This window comes from Rhinoderma darwinii, chromosome 1 (genome assembly GCF_050947455.1).
Source record: "Rhinoderma darwinii isolate aRhiDar2 chromosome 1, aRhiDar2.hap1, whole genome shotgun sequence".
In the NCBI taxonomy this organism is placed as follows: Eukaryota; Metazoa; Chordata; class Amphibia; order Anura; family Rhinodermatidae; genus Rhinoderma; species Rhinoderma darwinii.
The window spans coordinates 212,490,641-212,514,997 of NC_134687.1; the positions used below are offsets into that span (position 1 = coordinate 212,490,641).

Here is a 24,357-nt window from a genome sequence, read left to right on the forward strand (position 1 = left end):
CACAGCGTTTACGGCCCGAAAAACGGACGAAAATAGGCCGTGTGAACATACTCTTAGACTGGGGTTTCATACACCAGTCTTAAACTGAACTGCGCTGGAGTAAAAATATGCCAAATGTATTAAAAAGCGCATCTTTAAAATCAAATATTTTCCTGCTTGTAGCTTGCACTATAATTTCCGCCCATTTCTGGCTAAATTATAGTAAATCTTTCAACCCATGGGATGCCACAACCCTCCCGCTAAATCCAGCCTTTTTTTCCTGCACTTTTGAAAAGTTGCGAGAGAGTCGTGAAATCCAAATTATTGTGCAAATATGGTTGCTCCATAATTTGCAACTTTTTAACACCACAAAAGCGGCGTAAAGCCGTAAATAAATCCCCCTAAATGTTGGTGCACTGGTAAGCATAGGTAAATATTACACCAAAAAAAAGTTATAATTCCACGTGAAAAAATCCACCAAGTAAAACAACTTTTTTGTTGTAGGCAAATGAGCAGATAGAGAAGGCAGGAGGGAAAAGCACTGCTACTATAATTATTGCCCTGACAGATGGCAAGTTGGCTGACCAGATCCCTGCGTTGACGGTGAAAGAGGTAAGTCTTATTTTTTGTTAGTCTTTTCGTTTCTTATATTAAAAATCTTTATCTATATGCTATTGCACTGTGTCTTTTCTTTGTGTTTCTACAGGCTGATAAAGCTCGGGGTATGGGAGCAAGAGTCTACTGTGTTGGAGTTCTGGATTTCAAGTATGATCAGGTGAATACGAATAAACATACAGAGCCTACAGTATACGGCAGTGCACAGAGGCTGTACAGCTCCCGAGTAAGGAGTTTTATAGCCTACATGTGCTGCTGTAGGCCTCATCCATCGTTACTGACAGAAATACTGGCCTAGTTACCCATAGCAACCAATCAAAGCTCAGCTTTCACATTATAAACTGTTCTGGAAAAATGAAAGCTGCACTTTGGTTTGCTACTGGTAACAAAGCCAGTTTTTCCCATTAGTCAGTTTTAATAAATGAGCCCACATTGTCCATCCTGTCTTTCGTCCTGCAACCCAGTCCCAATAACATGTATTAAGAAGAAAATAAAATAACTAAAGACTCCCAGTTCCAGCCCCAGGGACAAGGAACCATCTTACCCTTAAAAAAATCGAAGGAATAGAAGTGATAGTTATAAAGTGTGGAGATCTGATGTGGTCACTTTTGTAAGCGGGCCTGTTATTAGGCAACCTAGCACACGCAACGCTTGCAGAGGTGATTCATTTATTTATTAGGACTTCTGGAGGATCAGAGTTTCCCTTTAGGCCTTATTCAACACAACGGCCGTCACACGGACCTATGTAATTCAAGGGGGTCGTTCACATGGCCGTTGTTTCTGCAGATTGTGTGAGGGGTCCGGGATAAAATAGGACATGTCCTATTTTTTTGCGCTTCACGCATCCCACCATAGACTCTAGTTTATGTGGGATGCGTGATAACAGGACCCGCAGCGCACAGCAAACTGACATTTTTCACGTCCGAGATGCGCAACGCTCTTGTGAATCTAGCCTCAAAGTGTGACTGCTGTATGTGGCCAATTCTCAAGCAGAATGTTTCCTTACAACAATTGCTTTCAAAACAGTTTGATATCATATCACTTGATATAGAGTTATAGAGAATCAGCAAAATGTTATGAACATATTTATTTTTTAAATTCTTATTTATTGTGTATTTATTTCATACAGATATAGTGAAATAGGAATTTTGGCAGTCGCAGGTTGGCACTCTGGTAAACATAGCAGGAAACATAATTTGAAACTGATTTTAACCAAGTCAGTCAATAAGTTGGCAAATACATTACTTCCAAGGAAATATGCTATAGAGCCTTGACTTCAGTTTTGTTGAAATTCCCCCATGTGTCTTCCGCAGAAGTGAGGGATGAGTTAGCCATCTCCATTATTTCCTTCTGCGTCTATTTTTGTAACTGTTGTCATTGTTTTATTAAAATCATCTATATTGTTTCCTTCATGCAATGTATTGGACTTAGCAGATGAGTAAAGTACATTTAATAAAATCCTACTAGTGTTACTGGTTTTTATGAACCTTATTTCTAATACTCTGGAAATGAGCTTCATCCAGCTTCCATTAAATTGACATAACACGTATCTGGCGGTATTTGCTTTCTAAACACTTTCCATTTATTTCCTAAAGCTGATAAAAATTGCTGACTCAGAAGAACATGTGTTTGCTGTTGAAGGTGGATTTAAAGCCTTGGGAGGGATCATTAATTCAGTAAGTACCACAATGGAAATGGACTGGTAGTAAATTTCTAAATGTACGAAGTTAGTATTTGCAGCATAAGTGTAAGTTTAATAACTGCTGCTTTGTCAGATTTATCCCTTTAAGTAGAAGACGGCAGAAAATTCCAGCTTAGGTCTTTACTTTGGGCTTATTCAGACAAACGTATATGTAGTCCGTGTAACGGCTGTTGTTACACGGCTGTATGTATTTCTATGGGGCTGTTCACACAACCGTTGTTTTAACGGACCGTGTAAAGGGCCCGTGTTAAAATAGTTTTTACTTTTCACAGATCCCTCGATACACTCAAGTCTATGAGGGATCCTCGAAAACACCGATGCGATTTGTTCGCCTGAATAAGCTCTAAGACTGTGCATCTGAATATGGCCTGACTGCATGTGTCTACCACAGCAGCCAGATGTTACATGGTAGTAAACTGAACTTTAAGAGTAAGTTCATACAGGACAGATATACGCTGCGTAAGGTACGCAGTGTATTCGCCCTGGCGGCACTAAATTGTGGTGCAGTTTTTCGGCTGGATTGTCTGCTGCAGAAAACAGAAGCTAAAAAAAGAAAACGCCCATACTTACCCTCTGACATCCTGCAGACCGGCCGCCTGGGATGGCGTTTCATCTCATGTCACCGCTGCAGCCTGTGATTGGCTGCAGCGGTCACCTGGGATGATTCATCATCCCAGGAGGCCATCATGGATGAAGAAGCACGGAATTCTGGGTAAGTATAAGATGTTTCTCTGAGTTGCGATTTTTAGTAGCTTTTCTGCCGCAAAAATCGCAACATCTGCTTTTTGCTGCGAGTTTACACTACCGTTCAAAAGTTTAGGGTCACTTAGAAATTTCCTTATTTTTGAAAGAAAAGCACAGTTTTTTTCAATGACGATAACATTAAATTAATCAGAAATACACTCTATACATTGTTAATGTGCTAAATGACTATTCTAGCTGCAAACGTCTGGTTTTTAATGCAATATCTACAGAGGTGTATAGAGGCCCATTTCCAGCAACCATCACTCCAGTGTTCTAATGGTACATTGTGTTTACTAACTGTGTTAGAAGGCTAATGGATGATTAGAAAACACTTGAAAACCCTTGTGCAATTATGTTAGCACCGATGTAAACTGTTTTGCTGTTTAGAGGAGCTATAAAACTGACCTTCCTTTGAGCTAGTTGAGAATCTGGAGCATTACATTTGTGGGTTCGATTAAACTCTCAAAATGGCTAGAAAAAGAGAGCTTTCATGTGAAACTCGACAGTCTATTCTTGTTCTTAGAAATGAAGGCTATTCCATGCGAGAAATTGCCAAGAAACTGAAGATTTCCTACAACGGTGTGTACTACTCCATTCAGAGGACAGCACAAACAGGCTCTAACCAGAGTAGAAAGAGAAGTGGGAGGCCCCGCTGCACAACTGAGCAACAAGACAAGTATATTAGAGTCTCTAGTTTGAGAAATAGACGCCTCACAGGTCCTCAACTGGCAGCTTCATTAAATAGTACCCGCAAAACGCCAGTGTCAACGTCTACAGTGAAGAGGCGACTCCGGGATGCTGGCCTTCAGGGCAGAGTGGCAAAGAAAAAGCCATATCTGAGACTGGCTAATAAAAGGAAAAGATTAATATTGGCAAAAACACACAGACATTGGACAGAGGAAGATTGGAAAAAAGTGTTATGGACAGACGAATGGAAGTTTGAGGTGTTTGGATCACACAGAAGAACATTTGTGAGACGCAGAGCAACTGAAAAGATGCTGGAAGAGTGCCTGACGCCATCTGTCAAGCATGGTGGAGGTAATGTGATGGTCTGGGGTTGCTTTGGTGTGGGTAAAGTGGGAGATTTGTACAAGGTAAAAGGGATTTTGGATAAGGAAGGCTATCACTCCATTTTGCAACGCCATGCTATACCCTGTGGACAGCGCTTGATTGTAGCCAATTTCATCCTACAACAGGACAATGACCCAAAGCACACCTCCAAATTATGCAAGAACTATTTAGGGAAGAAGCAGGCAGCTGGTATTCTATCTGTAATGGTGTGGCCAGCGCAGTCACCAGATCTCAACCCCATAGAGCTGTTGTGGGAGCAGCTTGACCGTATGGTACGCAAGAAGTGCCCATCAAGCCAATCCAACTTGTGGGAGGGACTTCTGGAAGCATGGGGCGAAATTTCTCCCGATTACCTCAGCAAATTAACAGCTAGAATGCCAAAGGTCTGCAATGCTGTAATTGCTGCAAATGGAGCATTCTTTGTCGAAAGCAAAGTTTGAAGGAGAAAATTATTATTTCAGATAAAATCATTATTTCTAACCTTGTCAATGTCTTGACTATATTTTCTAGTCATTTTGCAACTCATTTGATAAATATAAGTGTGAGTTTTCATGGAAAACACAAAATTGTCTGGGTGACCCTAAACTTTTGAACGGTAGTGTACCTCCTCACTGAATTCAAAGGGGAGAACCCGCAACAACAAAAAAGCAGTGATCACGCAAACACATTTGACATGCTGCGGATTAAGAAAAACACTCTGCAGGTCAATTTCTGAGCGTTATTTTTGCTTATCATTTACACAGCGTGTGGATAAGGATTGATCATATCTCTTCCACTCTACTGCTACTGTATTATGCTGCGGATTTTCCGCATTACTTATGCTACGTGTGAACTCGGCCAGGTAATAGCTTGTCCACTATGCATCAAAGAGCAATGCAGCTTCTAAGTTGTTGAAAACAAATAATAAAAAAAAACCTGGCACACGCATTGAGCAGAAACGTCTGAAAATACAGAAGTTTTTTTAACAACTCGCGTTTTTCGCTGCGTTTTTTACGGCCGTTTTTGGAGCTGTTTTTCAATCAACGTCCCAAGAAGTGTCCTGCACATTTTTGACGAGCCGTCATTTTACGCGCCGTATTTTGACAGCGACGTGTAAAATAAAGGCTTGTGGGAACAGAACATTCCCATTGAAAGCAATGGGCAGATGTTTGTAGGCGTATTAGGAGCGTTTTTTCAACCGTAATTCGAGGCGTAAAACGCCCGAATTATGCCTGAAAACACTGCATGTGAACATACCCTAAGTAGCATGATATCCAATATACTAGGGAATATGCTGCTGAACAATACGAGGTTGTAGCTCACATTGCTCACTGCTGATCTTATAAATCATTATATAATGAAGTATATACACACATACATATATCATTCCTACTTTGAATGCAATTATGCCAGCATACTAATGCAATTGTCCCCTGTCTCTTTCAAGAGCCCCTATTTTAATGACTGTATAACATAATCCTAAGGGTATGTGCACACGCACTGTTTTCAGACGTAATTCGGGCATTTTACGCCTCGAATTACGCCTGAAAAAACGGCTCCATTACACTTACAAACATCTGCCCATTGCCTGCAATGGGTTTTACGGTGTTCTGTTCCCACGAGGTGTCATTTTACGCGTCGCTGTCAAAAGATGGTGCGTAAAAAGATGCCCGCGAAAAAGAAGTGCATGTCACTTCTTGGGACGTTTTTGGAGCTGCTTTTCATTGACTCCATTGAAAAACAGCTCCAATAATGTCCGTAAAATATGCCGCAAAAAACGCGAGTAGTTACAAAAACTTCTGAAAATCAGGAACTGTTTTCGCCTGAAAACAGCTCCGCAATTTCAGAGGTATTTTGCTAAGGCGTGTGAACATACCCTAAGGCTTTATTCAGACGAAGGGGAAAAACGTCCGTGCAACGCGCGTGATTTGCACGCGCGTTGCACGGACCTATATGTGTCTATGGGGCCGTGCAGACATGTCCGTGATTTTTCATCAGCGTGAGTCCGCTGAAAAAAAGTCACGACATGTCCGTTCTTCAGGCGTTTTGCACGCATCACGCACCCATTGAAGTCAATGGGTGCGTGAAAACCACGCAAGCCGCACGGAAGCACTTCCGGGCGAACTGCGTGATTCGCGCAAGAGCTGTCAAAAGGATGAATGTAAACAGAAAAGCACCACGTGCTTTTCTGTTTACAAACATCCAAACGGAGTGTCTTTGAGATGAGCGAACCCGGACAACCGAACCGAACTTCACCGGGTTCGGCCGAACTCATTTTGGCCGAACCAGGCAAAAAAAATTCCGGTACGCGACGTCAGGAGATAGTCACTGTCCAGGGTGCTGAAAGAGTTAAACTGTTTCAGCACCCTGGACAGTGACTTCCGATCCCAATATACATGAACGTGTAAAAAAAAAAAGAAGTTCTGACTTACCGATAACTCCCGGCTTCTTCCTCCAGTCTGACCTCCCGGGATGACAATTCAGTCCAAGTGACAGCTCCAGCCAATCACAGGCCAAGCACAGGCTGCAGCGGTCACATGGACTGCCACGTCATCCAGGGAGGTGGGGCCAGATGTCAAGAGAGGCGCGTCACCAAGGACGCGTCACCAAGGCAACGGCCGGGAGGGAAGTTCTCGGTAAGTACGAGCGTTGTTTTTTTTTTTTTAACAGGTTGCTCGATATGGTGAGCGGAATTCACTGTCGAGGGTGCTGAAAGAGTTACTGCCGATCAGTTAACTCTTTCAGCACCCTGGACAGTGACTGACGTCGACTAGCATCATCTCTATGATGGCGGCTGCGCGAAAATCACGCAGCCGCGCATCATACACGGATGACACACGGAGCTGTCAAGTGGTTTTTGCGCGCGCAAAACGCCGCGTTTTTGCGTCCGCAAAGACGCCACGTTCGTGTGAATCCAGCCTAAGGGCTATGTTAGACAAGCATTTTAATCAACTACTGTCTATAGGGAACCCATTGGGTATGGCTGTCCAATGCGCACATATAGGGTATACCTTGTATTCCCTGTGGAAAAACAATTATAACAGCAATTGAAATTAGCATGGCTAATTTAAAATATTAACTTACCACTATAATCCTTCCAATACAGGAAGAAATCTCATTATCTCAGAATTACCGTATCATAGGCTTTGCAACATAGACGAGACTGTAGCCAAGTATGGATGGGATGCAGTTAGTTAATGTTCACATGCAGTTCTGGTATGACCTCTCTGGCCAGCTATGTTTTACTGCTGACAAGCATCCTTAGATAATTACAAGTATCTCAAAGTTTAAGGGAAATTCAAAAAGGAATTAGTTGGTAAATGTCCACTGGCAGAATAACTGGAAAACAGGAAGAACTATTCGTGAGAGAGCCTGTACTTGAAAGTAAACGCTAAACAGGTGCTGAACAATACATGATTATTATAATGTATAAAGTAACGTTAATATTCTAACATCTTCGATTTCACCATCTCCAGTATAGTGATATATCATTAAAGGGCATTTTGAATTAAAAGAATAGTCCCTTGTTTAAGTTACAAATTCCACAATTAAAAGTTTTTTTCTACTACATCAATATCCAAACCAGCCTTATAGAGAGTCTCTCTGGAATACTATACAATACACCGACAACCCATTGGTTTCAATAAGCACCAAGTATTGCTCCATTTCCCATGGGGTGCTAGGGAACTGAACACTTGTTGCCTGATTGTCACAGTTGATTGCAGCGGATGCCCCGTAATCTGCTTATTTTTGGGGACTTTTCTAACAAAAATGGATTGACAAAAGTCCTCAGGTTACACCATCAATATTTTATCAGTGGCGTCTAACCCAAAGATCCCTGCCGATCTTTATTATATATACAGGCACAACGGCTGGGTGGCTGTGCCTGGTACTGCAGCTTAGTCCCATTGAAGTGACTCCAGCAAACGTATAAGGACAAGTCAACAACATTTAAATCCAGGAAAACCTCTTTAATTATGTTCTTTTAGAATGTGCAAAGGATCAGCCCATGCTATAAAGCTGTGTTCGCCGTTAATTTGCGTTTCTTTCTTAAAATCTCTTCAATAAACGCAAATTGACCAAGACATGTGAACATAGCCTAAGAAGTTTGCAGGCAGTGTCCAGCAGCAGGGTCTTGTGAATTCTCTACTAAGTAATGTTGGTGGAAGTGTTTTTACACCATTCATTAATTATTATCTTAGAGTCAAGGTCTTTTTTTTCGCTTATTTGCCTTTCCCACTGATCCGGTGCTGTTAAAATTGGCCATTCAAGCCTATATTCAAATAAACGGAAACATTCCATCCTGGAGAAACGTTGAAGTTAGTAGCAATGAATAAATCCCATTTCAAAAACAGAAGTAGAATGCGATATCATGTGGTTTAGCAAAGTTTTTATCAACATTAAAAAATCACATTTATCAGCAAGTATTTGAAATCATATCACATTCCACAGATGATCGATCAGATTGAGATCTAGGCAATATAGAGTCCCAGTCAAAACCCAGTGTACAAGGTGCACCAATAAAGGAATCTACATTGGAGAAACAATACAAAAACTACAAACCAGGATGAATCTTCACAGACCTACAATAAAACAGGAGGTGGATACACCCGTGGGAAAACACTTCTCTTGACCAGACCAGTTTGGCAGATTTAAAGGTCCTAATTCTGAAGGGTCATTTTAAAAACATAAGAGAAAAAAAAAATTTGGAATTCAAGATGATGATAAAATTCCAGTCATGGACACAAGGCCTCAATCTAACACCTGGATTTATGAGCCACTATGTGGACACACGTCACGTCCCCCATCAGACTGACTCCAGATGCCTTAACTCCCCTATAAGCTCAGTTTTATTGCCCCGGCTTATCTTAATGATGTATCACCTCATGTACTAATTGTCTTTGTGTAACATCTTAAATGTTGTGCTTTTTTCTAAGTCATTCATTTGTAAACTGCCTGAAGAAGGGGCCTCTGTGCTCTGAAAGCTTGCATATAGAACTTTTATGGTCAGCCAATAAAGGTATCATACCTACAATACTTTTGTCTTTTTTGACACAAAAGTATTTAACAATGAGAACTGTTCAGTGCTTCTTATCACCTGTGGAGGCGCTGTAGTGGAACTAAATGCTTGCTGATGATTTCCACAACAGATGATTGCTATAGACAATCTCTTTAATGACAGTTAGTGCACATAGCAAGAAGTGTTCCTCTTATGAACTAGACAACTACTGTACTTCTATCAACATTTTTTATTTTCTACATTAATTTGCTAATTTCCAGCTGTTTAGAGTGGTGAGGTAACAGGTGCTTGAATAGACCATCAAATATAGCTTTGCTTCTGTGCACCTCACCCATACAAATGGACCTAGATTGCCTCAATTGCCTAGATTTCATAGTCACACTTCCTTTGGACTTTCTCTTTAGTTTGTATCATCACACGGACTCTAGCACGGAGCTGTCATAGTGTGTTGTCGTGGCACATCTTTAGTGTGCAGATGTTTGGCATCACTTTAAAGTTATCATTTATATAAACGAAAAAGAGAAACAGACATATTTCCAATGAATATGTTACTAAAGAGACAACAGCTAAACATAATTTTGTATTGTGTAAGGATATGTTCACACGCAAACGCAAAATACGTTTGAAATTACGGAGCTGTTTTCAGGCGAAAACAGCTTCTGAATTTGAGAAGTTTTTGCAAGTACCCGCGTTTTTCGTGGGCATCCATTACCGACGTAATTGGAGCTTTTTTTCAATGGAGTCAATGAAAAACGGCTCCAAAAACGTCCCAAGAAGTGTCCTGCACTTCTTTGACGCGGGCGTATTTTTACGCGCCGTCTTTTGACAGCGACGGGTAAAATTACACCTCGTCTGAACAGAACATCGTAAAACCCATTGCAAGAAATGGGCAGATGTAGTGGAGCCGTCTTTTCAGGCGTAATTCGAGGCGTAAAACGCCTGAATTACGTCTGAAAATAGGTCGTGTGCACATACCCTTAGTCAGTAGAATCTATGTGATATTAAATACTTTTGTGAGAAAAAAAGAGTATTAGAAGATGGATATCTTTATTGGCTAACCAGAATTATATTTGCAAGCTTTCAGAACCCAGAGGCGCCTCTTCAGACAAGTTTACAAAAAAAACTACCTGATAAAGGGACCTCTGTGCTCTGAATGCTTAAAAATATGATTGTAAGCCTTGTAACCATTGCTGTAGTAACTTATATGCAATCTATTTGATACACAATAGAAAGAGCAGTAAGCTATTTTACTTGCAGGGCTCCTATGAAGCTGCATGGATTGCGCAAATGGTATGTCCACGCTTGATGTGGAGCTATACTATAGATTTTTTTTCCCTGTGTTAAATATAATGAGGGACACTTCAGTGTTAAGGCTCTTTTACACAGCCCATGATCGGGCAAACAAACGTTCATCTAAACGCTCGTTCCCAATCATTGCCCTGTGTAAACCGGGCAACGATCAGCCGATGAACGAGTAAACGATCGCATGAACGTATAATTTATGCAGCACAAAATATAGTTGTCGGCAGCACATCTCCATGTGTAAACAGGGAGATGTGCTGCCGACTTGATGGAAATGCATGGAGACGAGCTATCGTAGTAACGATGGCTCGTCCCCATACATTACCAATCACCGAGCTGTCTCGTTGATCGGCACTTGATTTTACGGACCATATTGGCCGGGGTAAAAGGCTCCTTACACAAGAGACACCAAGCCCTTGTTAACAATGTGCAATTGTGGGGCACTTTTTTCATACATTTTGTTTACCCCAAAAGCAGTAGTAGATCCCAAAGGTAAGGGCAAAGGTAAGGGCATATTCAGACGTGGCAGAATTTTTCTGCTGCAAATGTTGCTGCGAACGAATCTGCAGCAATATTTTCATATTTGAGAGGTAATTCAGACGTTGCGGATATCACAGCGGACTTGTCGCAGATTTCAGCCTTTGGATCGCAAAGGCTGAAATCCACAATGAAATTCCGCTGCTTCTCAGCAACAGAATGTGCACGCAGCGGAGTGAAAATTCTGCACAGCAGCCTAAATATTGCACCATTATTTTCCGCAACGTTTGACCTATGTTACCTAGATATGTATAGAAACCAATTAAAAAAACGGCTGCTGCAGATTTCCACTGCGGACTGTCCGCAGCAGAATTCAACAGCAATTCCGTCACGTCTGAATGTGCCATAAAAAGTTCTGGTTAATGAACAAGGCTAAACGGACCAGTTTTGTCATGAAAGATTTTTGCTGGGCAAAGACTCTGTAACTTATAATATATAAGTATGATAATAGTAATAATAATAAGATAATTCTCCCTTTCCCACACCTGCTTAATTTCCATAAAATTATTTGAAATTTCACATACCGAACATCTTTAATTATTATAATAGAGCTAATTTTATCTCAGTGTTCCCTGTCAATATTGTTGCACTTACACTATTAAGGGAATTGTCTAGTTTAGAAAACCTAATATTTATATAATCTATTAGAGAACGTTGTCCTTTGTTCAGGAAGCATTGTCAAGAGTGAAAGCGATTACAAAGAGCGTCTCTGGCTCCGCAGGACCTGTCCTGTCCTGCATTACACAGACAACCCATTGATTTGAATACTGTAGGTACTGTGCAATGCTTAATCTCCCCTGTGGTGGTGCTGCAGGGAAAGAGAACACTTACTGCTTTCCATCAAGGTTCTTATTTGTATGGTTACATTATGCAGATCATATGGCAAATAATTCCTGAAATCTGATAAAAGCGTGTTCAGGAACAAAGTTTTTATCATCGTATTTCGTGATCAGATTAAATTATGATCAGATATTGGTTTGTTGATTAGTTTGAACACATAGTTGCAATAAACTGCCACTGCAGGAAATTATTGGGCTGGCAAGGCAGCAGCCAGCAGGAAAAATCGTGAATTCCACCTGTGGCAAGGAGACAATTTAGCAGGATCTACGGCTGGCAAACTATTTTGGGAGAGTCTATGTGAGATACACTGTTTTGAGGGCATCTATGTTATAAATGGCATTGGCATCTATCACAGACACTGTTATGAGGTGCGTCTGTGACGGACACTGTATTGAGGTTCATTTGTGAGTTATGAGGGCTGACCCACTATTATGACTTATGATGAACATCTCTGATTAAGATTCTGTTTGGGGGCATCTGTGACTGACACAATGTTTTGGGGGCATTTGTAACTGACAGAATGTTTAAGAGATCTGTAGCATACTTAAAGCAGTATCAAATTCAAATGGCAGTAAATGTATTCTTTATATCTCTCTTTAAAAAAAAAAAAAAAGAAAAAAATATGAAGCACATTTTGTGGACCCAGCCAGCCATCCCTGGACTAGACAATGGGTAGCTTTTAATAGTTATTATGATTTACAGTAAGGCCCTATATGAAGTAGCCCTTAGAAGATTTTCCACTGAGTTTTTTTTTATTGTGATCACAAATCTTTAGCTAACAGTAGATTTAAATAAAAAGTAGAAATTTACTTTAAAGAGGCTCTGTCACCACATTATAAGTGCCCTATATTGTACATGATGTGATCGGCGCTGTAATGTAGATTACAGCAGTGTTTTTTATTTAGAAAAACGATCATTTTTGACGGAGTTATGACCTATATTAGCTTTAATCTAATGAGTTTCTTAGTCGACAACTGAGCGTGTTTTACTTTTTGGCCAAGTGGGCGTTGTACAGAGGAGTGTATGATGCTGACCAATCAGTGACCAATCAGCGTCATACACTTCTCCCCATTCATTTACACTGCACATAGCGATATAGCTATATCGCTATGTGCAGCCACATACACACACACTAACATTACTGCAGTGTCCTGACAATGAATATACATTACCTCCAGCCAGGACGTGATGTCTATTCAGAATCCTGACACTTCGCTAACACAATCACGACACTACAGCACAGCAAGTGTAATCTCGCGAGAGTACGCTGTAAACTGTCATTTAAAACGAGATTACGCTTACTGTGCTGTAGTGTCGGAATTGTGTTAGCGAAGTGTCAGGATTCTGAATAGACATCACGTCCTGGCTGGAGGTAATGTATATTTATTGTCATGACACGAGTAGCGTTATAGTGTGTTTATGTGACTGCTGTGCTATATCGCTATCTGCAGTGTAAATGAATGGAGAGAAGTGTATGGCGCTGATTGGTCACTGATTGGTCAGCGTCATACACTCCTCTGTACAACGCCCACTTGGTCATATAGTAAAGCACGCCCAGTTGTAAATTAAGAAACTCATTAGCATAAAGCTAATATAGGTCATAACTCTGTCAAAAATGATCGTTTTTCTAAATAAAAAACACATCTACATTACAGCGCCGATCACATCATGTACAATATAGGCCACTTATAATGTGGTGACAAAGCCTTTTTAAAGTCTAATTCCAGGGCAAAAAAAAACCATTTAGTTTTTAATCAATTATGCAAATCTACTTGCCCACAACGTTTAATTTTGTTCTAAAGATCCCCCACTGAAGCCTGAGCTGGCAGTGATAATTGAGCAAAACTGTCTTGAGCCACCAAATAGTTTGCTCCTCTTTTATATGGAAGCCTTTGAAAAAGCAGAGTGGAGGCCAAGCGCCCTGCCGCTTCCCAGCATCGCTGCCACTTTGTTCCAGAGTTTGTCAATCCATCGTGGCCCCACTGATCGGACATTGATGACATCTTTCTTTCGTAAACAACCAGTAAAATCAACCTGTAAAGTTTTGGGCAAGTTTTAAAATGTACACACGACCTAGATGAGTGATGTTTTGAGTTGCAAAAATACTATTCTAGAAATGATATTGTACATCTTTGTGTGTTTGGGGAAGGACCACTGTTTGTATCTCGGTATTGTGGTAGTACTTTGTTTAATCATATCAAGTCAGTCTGTCACTCCTTATTATGTATTCATTGTTCATATCCAAGAATGTAGAATTTGTTCTAGTAACTTGCAAGAAGTGGTTAGCGGTATCAGTTTTTAATATGTCAAATTTTACTTTTGAATTGGTAGGAACTAGACATCAATTTGTAGATTTCTAGGAAGGATAATAAAGTATTTTTAGTGCCCTATAAATAAGCTGACTATAAGATTGTAAATGGTGTGAGACTTAGGTATGTTATATTTCTGCATGGAAAGGTATCATTATGTATAACACTATCAATCCTTTTTATGAGCATTATTGTCGAGTTATTAGAAAATCATGTATTGTAGAACAAAGAAAAGGTTCATTTAATTTTAATAATAGTTGTACAGACTATCATGGGCTTCCTGCATTGAGCCCCTGCGGCAGCGAGTGATTGGGGAAGATGCGTTCTTGGAATACGTAACTGTTTACTTTGAGGAACAACATGTATTTCAGAGCTGGATACTATTCACTTTCTCTGTCTATATTACCTGTCAATTATGTTCCAATTGATGGCCGTGAGATGCATTTTCCAGAAAGCTTAGATGTATTTCCTGCCTGAGGCTTACATTAAATTATATTGTGGTCTGTTCTATTTCCTTTTTAAGCTCTCCACCACTGAGAGATGTTTGCTGTTGGATCAACATTACTTGCTTGTCAGTAAACTTGTGCACACTATACTTATATCATATTATATTCAGTTAGCTACCACACAGAGGTGGGATGGATCGCACAGTAGGGTATGGAAATAGCTGCACTGATAAAAGACATCCTGGGATGGCTCTCATATCATATTAAAATAGTAATTATAACTTTAATATAGAGAGTGTTTAGTGACAAAGTGTACAATAGATTGAAGATTGAGATGTCACCGAGCCCCATGTAGAGCCCCATCCTCACAATACCTTGCCTCATGGTTTAGAAATAGGTTATAATAAGCATGCTCGGCCACTGCTCCATACAACTTCACCAAAGCCATCCGAGTGAGGAGGCACAGGGGTCCCCCATCGTAGAATTTGCTGGGTGTCCCTGCAGATGTACCCCAACTATCCATCATATATCAATTGGTGGGGAAAAGCCCTTAAAATCACCATGCCATTAATATAACAGTTGGGCCACCTGTTAAATAAGAAGATTGTAAGTTGTCAAGAAACTTTATTTATCTGTATAAACTTAACATAACGGGTGCTAAAATCTGTTAAGTGTTAACTATTTGAATAGAATAAGTTGAAGGAGACATACTGTCCTTTTAGTGTCCATTAAAAATGTAAAATAGTTTGTTTTGAAATCTTCACACTAAATGTTCATACTACGCTATGGGTATATGTAGGAAGTATACGTCCACCGTGTTCCACAACGTATACCTCCAATGTCTGCCACTGTATATTAATACAGTGACATACGTCGGCCATTGGCCACAATGTTCAAAAACGTATACCTAGCGGTATACTTTTTTTTCCAGTGACCCACTGTGTAGAAAAGCACAGTCTGCTGCGCTTTTCTATACATTCGGAAAAAAAAAAGTTTGCAGGTGCATATTACCCTGACGGAGGCGAATAGGACACTCTTTTGGCCTCTGTTGGGTGAATGCGGGCCTATGGTTACGTTCAGCACATGCATCGGGAGCCTTCCTCGCGCATACACTGAACGTATTCACTAAACAAAGTTGGAACATAGCCTCATAATGACAGCATGAAGTGTATCCTTAGACTTTGGGGCTGTAACTTCAAGCACTAAAATCTCAGCATAGAGATATTAAAAGATTTTTCTATAAATATGTCATCAATATAATGCCAATATCAGAGATGCGCCCTTTAACCCAGAGAAGTGCTCCAATAATATCCTGCAGGTCTTTGGCAAATGTCACATTGCACACAGTTAGGTTATGTTCAGACATAATAATAATAATAATAATAATAATAATAATAATAATAATAATAATAATGTGCTATGGAATTACTATTTATGCAGTTACCTAATACATTATTTAAAGTGACTTTATCATTGTAGGCTGGATTAAAGTGTAATTCTTGAATAGATAAAGTTGTCTTAGTATGATTTTACAACTTGTAATGAACGTACAAAATCACTGAACAAGAACTATATTAGTTTAAAATCACGGAATAGGCCATACTTACTCATAAAGGCTGGTATAACACCTCCTGGCAGGATACAAACAAAACAATGCTACATAGAGGGAGATTACACAGGTGCAATATACTGATGTACAGACACTCTCACGCCTACTATTCATGAGGCGGTGGCTGCTTAGTATTGTCATTGCACACAAACGTAGCTTTTATAAGAGTGTCAGTCACATGGGTGCATGTAGTGCACCATGCCGGCTTACAGCCTATTAGTCATGCCCATAATATTAGACAAGGCGGGCTGCCCAGCACCTTCCAATATACTGACATAACATTCTCCCCCAGCACTAAACCTGGCTGCATCCTGAATAGACATCCATGATACACGATAAATATCAATGATAAACATGAGGTATTGGATAATATTTTGGCCAAAATACGCAAGCTCACAACCCGCATCAAGGTTCCCCATCATATTGCAAGTCCCTATACTCCTATAACAAACTTTTTAAATCACTGAACAAGAACTGCATTAGTTTGAAATCACTGAATAGGCCATACTTATTCATAGAGACTCATATAACACCTCCTGGCAGGATGCAGACAAAACACATTGTAATGAACGTAGGACTTTCAAAAAGAGTGATACATCATAGACAACATGAAAATGCTGTAGTTATACACGTGTGATTGAATAAAAGCATTGCCTCAACACTGAGTGTTTACAGGGAACATTGATGGCAAGTTTTAGTGGCAATCTTCCATAACAGGACACTTAGTGTTATTTAATGCTTAGCTCAATTATTACATTATTCACTAGATATTACTCTTTTCTAGATTAATGTGTAATAAGCATCTATAATAATGGCACATAATCAATGGTTTTCTGGCACTGCTGACATATCGCCTTAGTCTGAGAGTACATTCTTCATTCTCTAGCCGACTCGTGTTCATTCCCTGCGGTAGCAGCCAGTTTTAAAGCAAGTAGCAATGCATCACCATTCTCATAGACCCCAATAAAGAGCCAAAATAAAACATAAACGTGTTTCATTTTTATGGGAACTTTTTTTGAAGTCGAGTTTTAGTAGCACTTAGCACATACAGGAAGATATTTAGTTGCTTGCTTCATCTGCAAACCATTTATCTCTTTTATTGTCAGGATGCATATATTTTACATCGTTTCACATCCACTTGGGAATTGTTGCAGTATTTGCATAGGGCTATGCAATGTTAGGACTGTTGTTGGAATGCTCAGATTAAAAATAGTATATTTTCTTAAACGGAATAATTATTGTTTTCTGTAATGTATTACTATACAATATTTTGTTTACTCCTTCGTATTGAGATTGTGGGGAAGGAAGGTTAATAGAAAGGAAATAAGGAATGAAGAGAAACAGGAGGTTCCTAGTTTTAAGTTGTTTGCTATAATAACTGGTCATTTAAAGAGGTATTATGATTGAACGATTTATTTAACAAATAAAACTATTGATTGTGTAATGAAAAATGATACAATTTTCTAATACACTTTCTGTATTCATTTCTTGTGCTTTTTAAGTTCTCTGCATAACCAGCACCAATTTTTATCTACTAGAATTATACAATGAAGGTTCCAAACAAACAGGGATCTTGAAAAATTCTGAGGAAGTAATATAGAAAGGATGTCAGATAATTGTAAAACTTTTCATAATATTTATCTGCTGAAAGTGTAATAGCTCTTCTAAGGAGTTGCACCTTAGTAAATATTAGGGAATCGGCTTTACAGCAATTTGCTTATATACTTGTGTTAACAAAAATTCTCCATTTACGAACCAAAACTTTATTAGTATACTCAATTTTAGGAGTACAATTTTCATGCTGCTGCCCATCTACTGCCATCCACAGACTGTCAGCAGCAGTTGGCTAATGGGCCTCCATGATAAGACTGCCATAAAATCAGCAGAGCCTATAGTCAGATAGAGCGGGCAGCCCCAGAGTAACTTTGCCAATACAAGTATCTAAGGGAACTGCTATGGCAGCAATGTCCTAATATTTATTGAAGAGCTTAGCAAGCTACACTCTGTTCACACCATGTTTGATGACTGACTGCGCTGAGAATATACATGTACATTTGGAATGGATCCAGTATATGTTGTAATGTCCCTATAGACTTCTATGACAGTCCTTTGGGCATATATTGGCTGGGGGTTATCCGAATTATTAAAATGTATGGCCTATCCTTTGGATAGGCAATCAAAATTAGATCGGTGGGGTTCCGACCGTCGGCACTCCCGCCCACCAGCTGTTTGAAGGGGCCATACGAGCGTCACTGCCTCTTCATCGTTTACATAGTTCCTCTCTCCTGAATAACCCTTTTAAACTTTTTTTTATAATGGAAGTCAGTAGCAGAAATACGCAACTGCATAATCATATGCATATATACATATTTGGTGGCGAACGTGGCGTGAACACAGTTCCTCAGGCTGAGAATTGTATCATGGCAAAAAAAAGGAATAAAAGAAAAACCTATTTTGAACTTAAAACTATTTTTACATTTTTGTCATATTCATGTTATGGTAAATATGTTAACACAAGCAAATTTTATTTTCTGTAGATCTTAAAGAAGTCGTGCACAGAAATCTTGTATGTGGACCCATCATCTGTCTGTGTTGGAGGTAAGAAAATTGATGTTTTTATTACGGTTTCCTGACTGCAGGGTATACTGGCTTGCTAGAGCTTTATTCTACTTTCTAGTAGTATTTGCTATCGCCACATAAAGTATAACTTCCTTCTCTGGCTATTCTGTCTTACAGCCAGATAAATATTCATGTAAAAATATTTTATGGAAAGGAAGTTGATCTGAAAAAATAAATAAAAGTGGTTGACGATAACTGTGTAAAATGTACTCAAAGCAAGAACGCTACATGTTTATTTATTTTTTAATATTACACCCTACAGTTACCAGGTTTAATATTCTTTAGGTTTATTTTAGTTTATTGATAGTTCAGCAGTTGACAACAATGTAATCAGAATGCTGGGCTAGAGGAAAAAAAAAGGAAGCATTTCGCGTTACATGTTCATAAAAGGAGATACAATGCAATGCAAGCCATAAAAATGATCAAAAGTGCATTAAAAAGCAAAACAGCTGGGAAGGTGGCAAGTACAAAGTTAGCTCTATAGTAAGCCATAAACATCTTTTTTTTTTAGCTCTTTTATAGTGCTGAAGGGCTGGAGCACCATTACCAGCTTTAAGGTTGAGATTCTAAACAATAATATGAATGTAGGTAAATCCTACAACACAATTCTACACCCATCTCTTAACCTAACCCCATTATAATGCTGCTTTTCTTTTTTTTTTTCTTTACTGTTTTACCACTAGACAACTCTAACTTGTCTATTTGAATATTATTATCTAGCCTAGACTAGGTGCGGCTCTTCAAGAGGTAGATAGAAGACTTTGTATCTCTTCTCTTCTCCTTGACCCCACTATGATACTCAGTCTTTTGCCACTAAGACTTCATTCACATTTGCGCTAGGGCTCCGTTCCGACGTTCCGTCTGAGCTTTCCGCCAAAACGGAGCCCTGACAGACACATCATTTTCCGTTTGCATCACCATTGATTTCACAGGTGACGGATCTGGTGCCAATGGTTTCCGTTTGTCTCCGTTGTGCAAGAGTTCCGTCATTTTGAGGGAATCAATAGCCTAGTCAACTACGGCATTGATTACGTCAAAACGACGGAACCCTTGCCCAACGGAGACAAGCGGAAACCATTGGTACCGGATCTCTCACCATTGAACTCAATGGTGATGGAAACGGAAACCTATGGTTTCCGTTTGTGTCTGTCAGGGTTCCGCTCCGACGGAAAGCTCCGATGGAATGTCGGAACGGAGCCAAAGCGCAGATGTGAACGAAGCCTAAGAACGGCATTTTATTAATCTTACAGTAAGACAGACTGTAGGTTAGTAACAAGAGGGGGCAGATGGAAAGGAGTAGCACATGACTTCAGGCTCAGTCTGCACACATGGTTTGTTTGTAATCTGTTGTGGATGCGAGTCGTCCGTCACCATTGGAGGCGATGTAGGGACCGTCTTCTTGGAGTACCGCTGAGTTGCTGTGGTGAAGGACCTGCGGCCGGAAATGACAACACAGCGTGATCTCGCGATTGAAGCAGAGATCACACTGGGCTGTGAAGAGGAGACCTGTATGACCCTGATTGGACAGTGTCATACAGTTGTCTTTACACCGCCCAGAGTGAAAATAAAATGTAACCTCCCATTTGGCTATTAGAGCCAAATTAGCATATGTATAAAAATGAACATAACTTTTAAAATAATGAAACTTTTTTTTTTAAAACAAATCACACATTAGTTATCAGCATCAAAGCGCCTATTAGATTAGTTAGAAGATAGGAAATTAATAAACTCGTGACAGAGCCTCTTTAAGTAGAACCTGTCTGGCAATGTGAAGCAGGCTGGAAGATCTCAAAAAGCAGCAGATAATATTACGTTCTAAAGAGATTCAAATACAGACACAAAACAAAGTAATTGAATACTATTGGTCTGGAAAGGGTTACAAAGCTTTTGTTAAGACTGTGACTCCAGCGAACCACAGTGAGAGCTATTATCCATAAATGGAAAAAACTTGGAACAGTGGTGAGCTTTTGTGAGGAGTGGCTGGCCTACCAAAATTTGACCATAAGCGTAGCAACCACTCATTCAGGAGGTCACCAAAGAACCTAGACAAACATCTAAATAACTGCAGGCCTTATTTACCTCAGTTAAGGTCAATACACGATTTCACAATAAGAAAGAAACTGGAAGGAAAATTGCATCATTCAGGGAATTGTAAGGCCCAAACCACTGCTGACTAAAAAAATCACAAAGGCTTGTCTCACAATTGCCAAAAAACATCTAGATGACTCCCGAAACTTATGGGATAATATTCTGTTGACTGATAAGTAAAATGTGTAACTTTTTTGGAAGGCATGGGTCTCGTAAAACTAACATCTAATTTCCCCATGAAAACATCATATCAACAGTCAAACATGGTGGTGGTAAAGTGATGTTCTGCAGCTGCTTTGCCTCAGCAGGACCTGGACAACTTGTCATAGTTAATTGAATCATGAACTCTGCTCTCTATCAGAAAATCCTGAAGGAGAATGTCTGCTCGTTTGTGACCTAAAGCTCAAGTGCAGTTGGGTTAATCAGCATTGAAGGAAACAACAGCTCAAAAACCCTCCAATGTAGTCGAATTAAAACAATTCTGCAAAGAAGATGGTGCCAAAATTTTTCCTCAGCGATGTAAAAGACTCAACGCAAGTTATCGCAAACGTTTGATTGCAGTTGTTACTGACAAGTGTGTCAGAACTTGTTATTAGGCTTAGGGGGCAATTACTTTTTCACATGGGTGATGTACAGTACTGTGCAAAGGTTTTATGCAGTTGTGAAATAATGCTTCAAAGTAAGAATGCTTTCAAAAATAGAAGTGTTAGTAGTTTTTTTTTATCAATTAACAAAATGGAAAGTGAACGAACAGAAGAGATATCTAAATCAAATTAATATTTGATGTGACCACCCTTTGCCTTTAAAATTCTTCTACTTGGCAGGGAGATTTGGACCAAACATCTTGGAGAACTAACCATAGATCTTCTATGTATGAAGGCGTCCTCAAATCCTTCTGTCTCTTCATGTAATCCCAAACAGACTTGATGATGTTGAGATCAGGGCTCTGTGGGGGCCATATCATCACTTCCAGGGCTCCTTGTTCTTCTTTACGCTGAAGATAGTTCTTAATGGATAGGTTTCTGCCTGTATAGCTCCGTATTAAGTACACCATTAATCCTGACCAAATCCCCAACTCCATTTTCTCATTTGCAGCCCCAAACTTGGAGCCCTCCGCCATGCTTCACTGTTGCCTGCAGTCACTCATTATTGTACCACTCTCCGGCCCTTCGCAGCAAACTGCCTTCTGGTCCAGGCACATTTTTTTAATTTTGACTCATCAGTCCAGAGCACCTGCTGCTATTTACTGCATCCCAGTTCCTATGTTGTTGTGCATAGTTGAGTCGCTTGGCCTTGTTTTCACATTAAAGCTATGCATTTTTGGCGGGAATTCTTTCATGTAGGCCACTTCTTGCCAGACTTGCCAGACTTCTCTGAGCAAGAGATGTGTGTACCTAGTTCCCACTGGTTTCTGCCATTTCTAAGCTGTTGGTACTGCTGGACATCTTCTGATTTAGAAGGGAAGTAAGCGTGATGTGCCTTTGAACTGCTGCACTAAGTTTCCTTTAACAGCCACTGCATCTACAGTCCTCAACGTTGCCTGTTTCTTTGTGCTTCTTCAAAATAGCTTAACCCCTTCCCGCTCCTGGACGTACTATTAGGTCATGGCTGCTGCATCGTTAGCGCTCCATGACCTAATAGTACGTCTCGGGAGTAACGGCCGTTTCGGCCGTCCTCCCGACACATACAGGAGCTGTGACAGCTCCTGTCTCGTACAGCAGCTGTCACAGCTCCTACAGCGGGGACCGATCGCTGTGTCCCCGCTGATTAACCCCTTCTCGCCCAATCACGTACAGTTACGTGATTAAAGCTGATGTCTTACCGCCTTTTCACGTAACTGTACGTGATGGAGATGAAGCTGGCTCAGGAGCTGAGCCAGCGACATCACCGCCGGGTGACAGCTGTATGTTACAGCTGTCACCCTGAGGTATCGGCCAGGACCGGAACTAGCATCCGATCCGGCCGACTAACCCCTCACATGCTGCGTTCAATAGAGATCGCAGCATGTGAGGAGTTTATAGCCACCGGCGCCCCAGCAACGTGATCGCTGGGTTGCCGGTGGCTGCAAAAGCGATCGGAGGGCTTATACTTACCTCCCGGTCCGCCAGTAACGGAATCCTCCTATGCCCCGTCGTCGGCGGGGCCCAGGAGGCTTCCGGTACCATCGGCAAGATGGCGCCGGCTCAGCTTCCAGCTCAGAAGCTGAGCCGGCGTCATCAGCAGTGGATGTCCGCTGTATGTTACAGCGGACACACTGATCTATAGCCAGGAACCGGCGCTAGCTCCGATTCCTGCCATTAACCCCTTCGATGCAGCGATCCATTGTGATCGCTGCATCCTAGAGCTTTATAGCAAATCGGCAGCCTTGCCACGCGATGGCAAGGCTGGCGACTGCTACTATGGCAACAGGAGCCCTAACAATGGACTCCTGTCTGCCATTACGTAAGCTGATTAGGCCCGCCCAGAGGCGGAGCCTGATCGGCTTGCTGTCAGTGAACAACTGACAGTTCCAATACATTGCACTACATAGGTAGTGCAATGTATTAGAACATCAAACAAACAGTTGGACCTTCAAGTCCCCTAGTGGGACTAATGAAAAGTGTAAAAAAAAAGTGTAAAAAAAGTAAAAATAAAAGTTGTAAAACATACAATAAAAGTTTCAAGTAATAAAATAAAACACAATCGCCCTTTTTCCCTTATCAAGTCATTTATTATTGAAAAAAATAATAAAGCCATACATATTTGGTATCGCTGCGACCGTAAACTATAAAAATATTATGTTATTTATCCAGCGCAGTGAACGCCGTAAAAAACAAACATAATTACTGTTTTTTTGGTCACTGTCTTCCAAAAATTGAAATAAAAAGTGATCAAAAAGTCGCATGTATCCAAAAATGGTACCTATAAAATCTTTACCTCGTCTCGCAAAAAACAAACCCTTACACAGCTCATCGACGAAAAAATTTAAGAGTTATGGCTCTCACAACATCGCGACAGAAGAAATACATTCTCTTTCCAAAAGTAATTTTATTGTGCAAAAAGATATAAAAAAGTTCTATAAATTTGGTATCGACGGAATCGTACTGACCCGCAGAATAAAGGTAACATGTAGTTTATAACGCATGGTGAACGCTGTATATAAAAAAACATTTATGGCAGAATTGTTGTTTTTTTGTCACCTTGCCTCCCAAAAAAAGGATAACAAGTGATCAAAAAGTTGCAAGTACCCCAATATGGTACCAATAAAAGCTACAGCTCGTGCCGTAAAAAAAGAGCTCTCATACCACTACGTCTATGAAAAAATAAAATAAGTTAAGGCTCCAATAAGTCAGGAAAGAAAAATATCCGGTTGTGCCGGCCCGAGGGGAACATTTCTTCTGTTTCAAAAGGCGATGTATCAAGGCACTAAAATTAGGGAACCAGGAAGGGGAGGGCCCAACCATATCCGCTGGAACGAGGGCGTCCGTATTATACCAGGACAACACTTTCCCGGCAAA

At 40.3% G+C, this 24,357-nt stretch overlaps 1 protein-coding gene across 3 annotated transcripts in view; it reads left to right on the plus strand.

Moving 5' to 3' along the window:
- The window catches only part of ANTXR2 (ANTXR cell adhesion molecule 2), a 194,753-nt gene that overhangs the window by 52,355 nt on the left and 118,041 nt on the right, over positions 1-24,357 (plus strand). For all 3 annotated transcript variants that reach the window (XM_075861393.1, XM_075861402.1, XM_075861384.1), the window contains 4 exons: positions 484-591; positions 686-754; positions 2,190-2,270; positions 18,691-18,751. In XM_075861393.1, the coding sequence (XP_075717508.1) occupies positions 484-591; positions 686-754; positions 2,190-2,270; positions 18,691-18,751 (319 nt within the window). The remainder of the gene's footprint in view (positions 1-483; positions 592-685; positions 755-2,189; positions 2,271-18,690; positions 18,752-24,357) is intronic.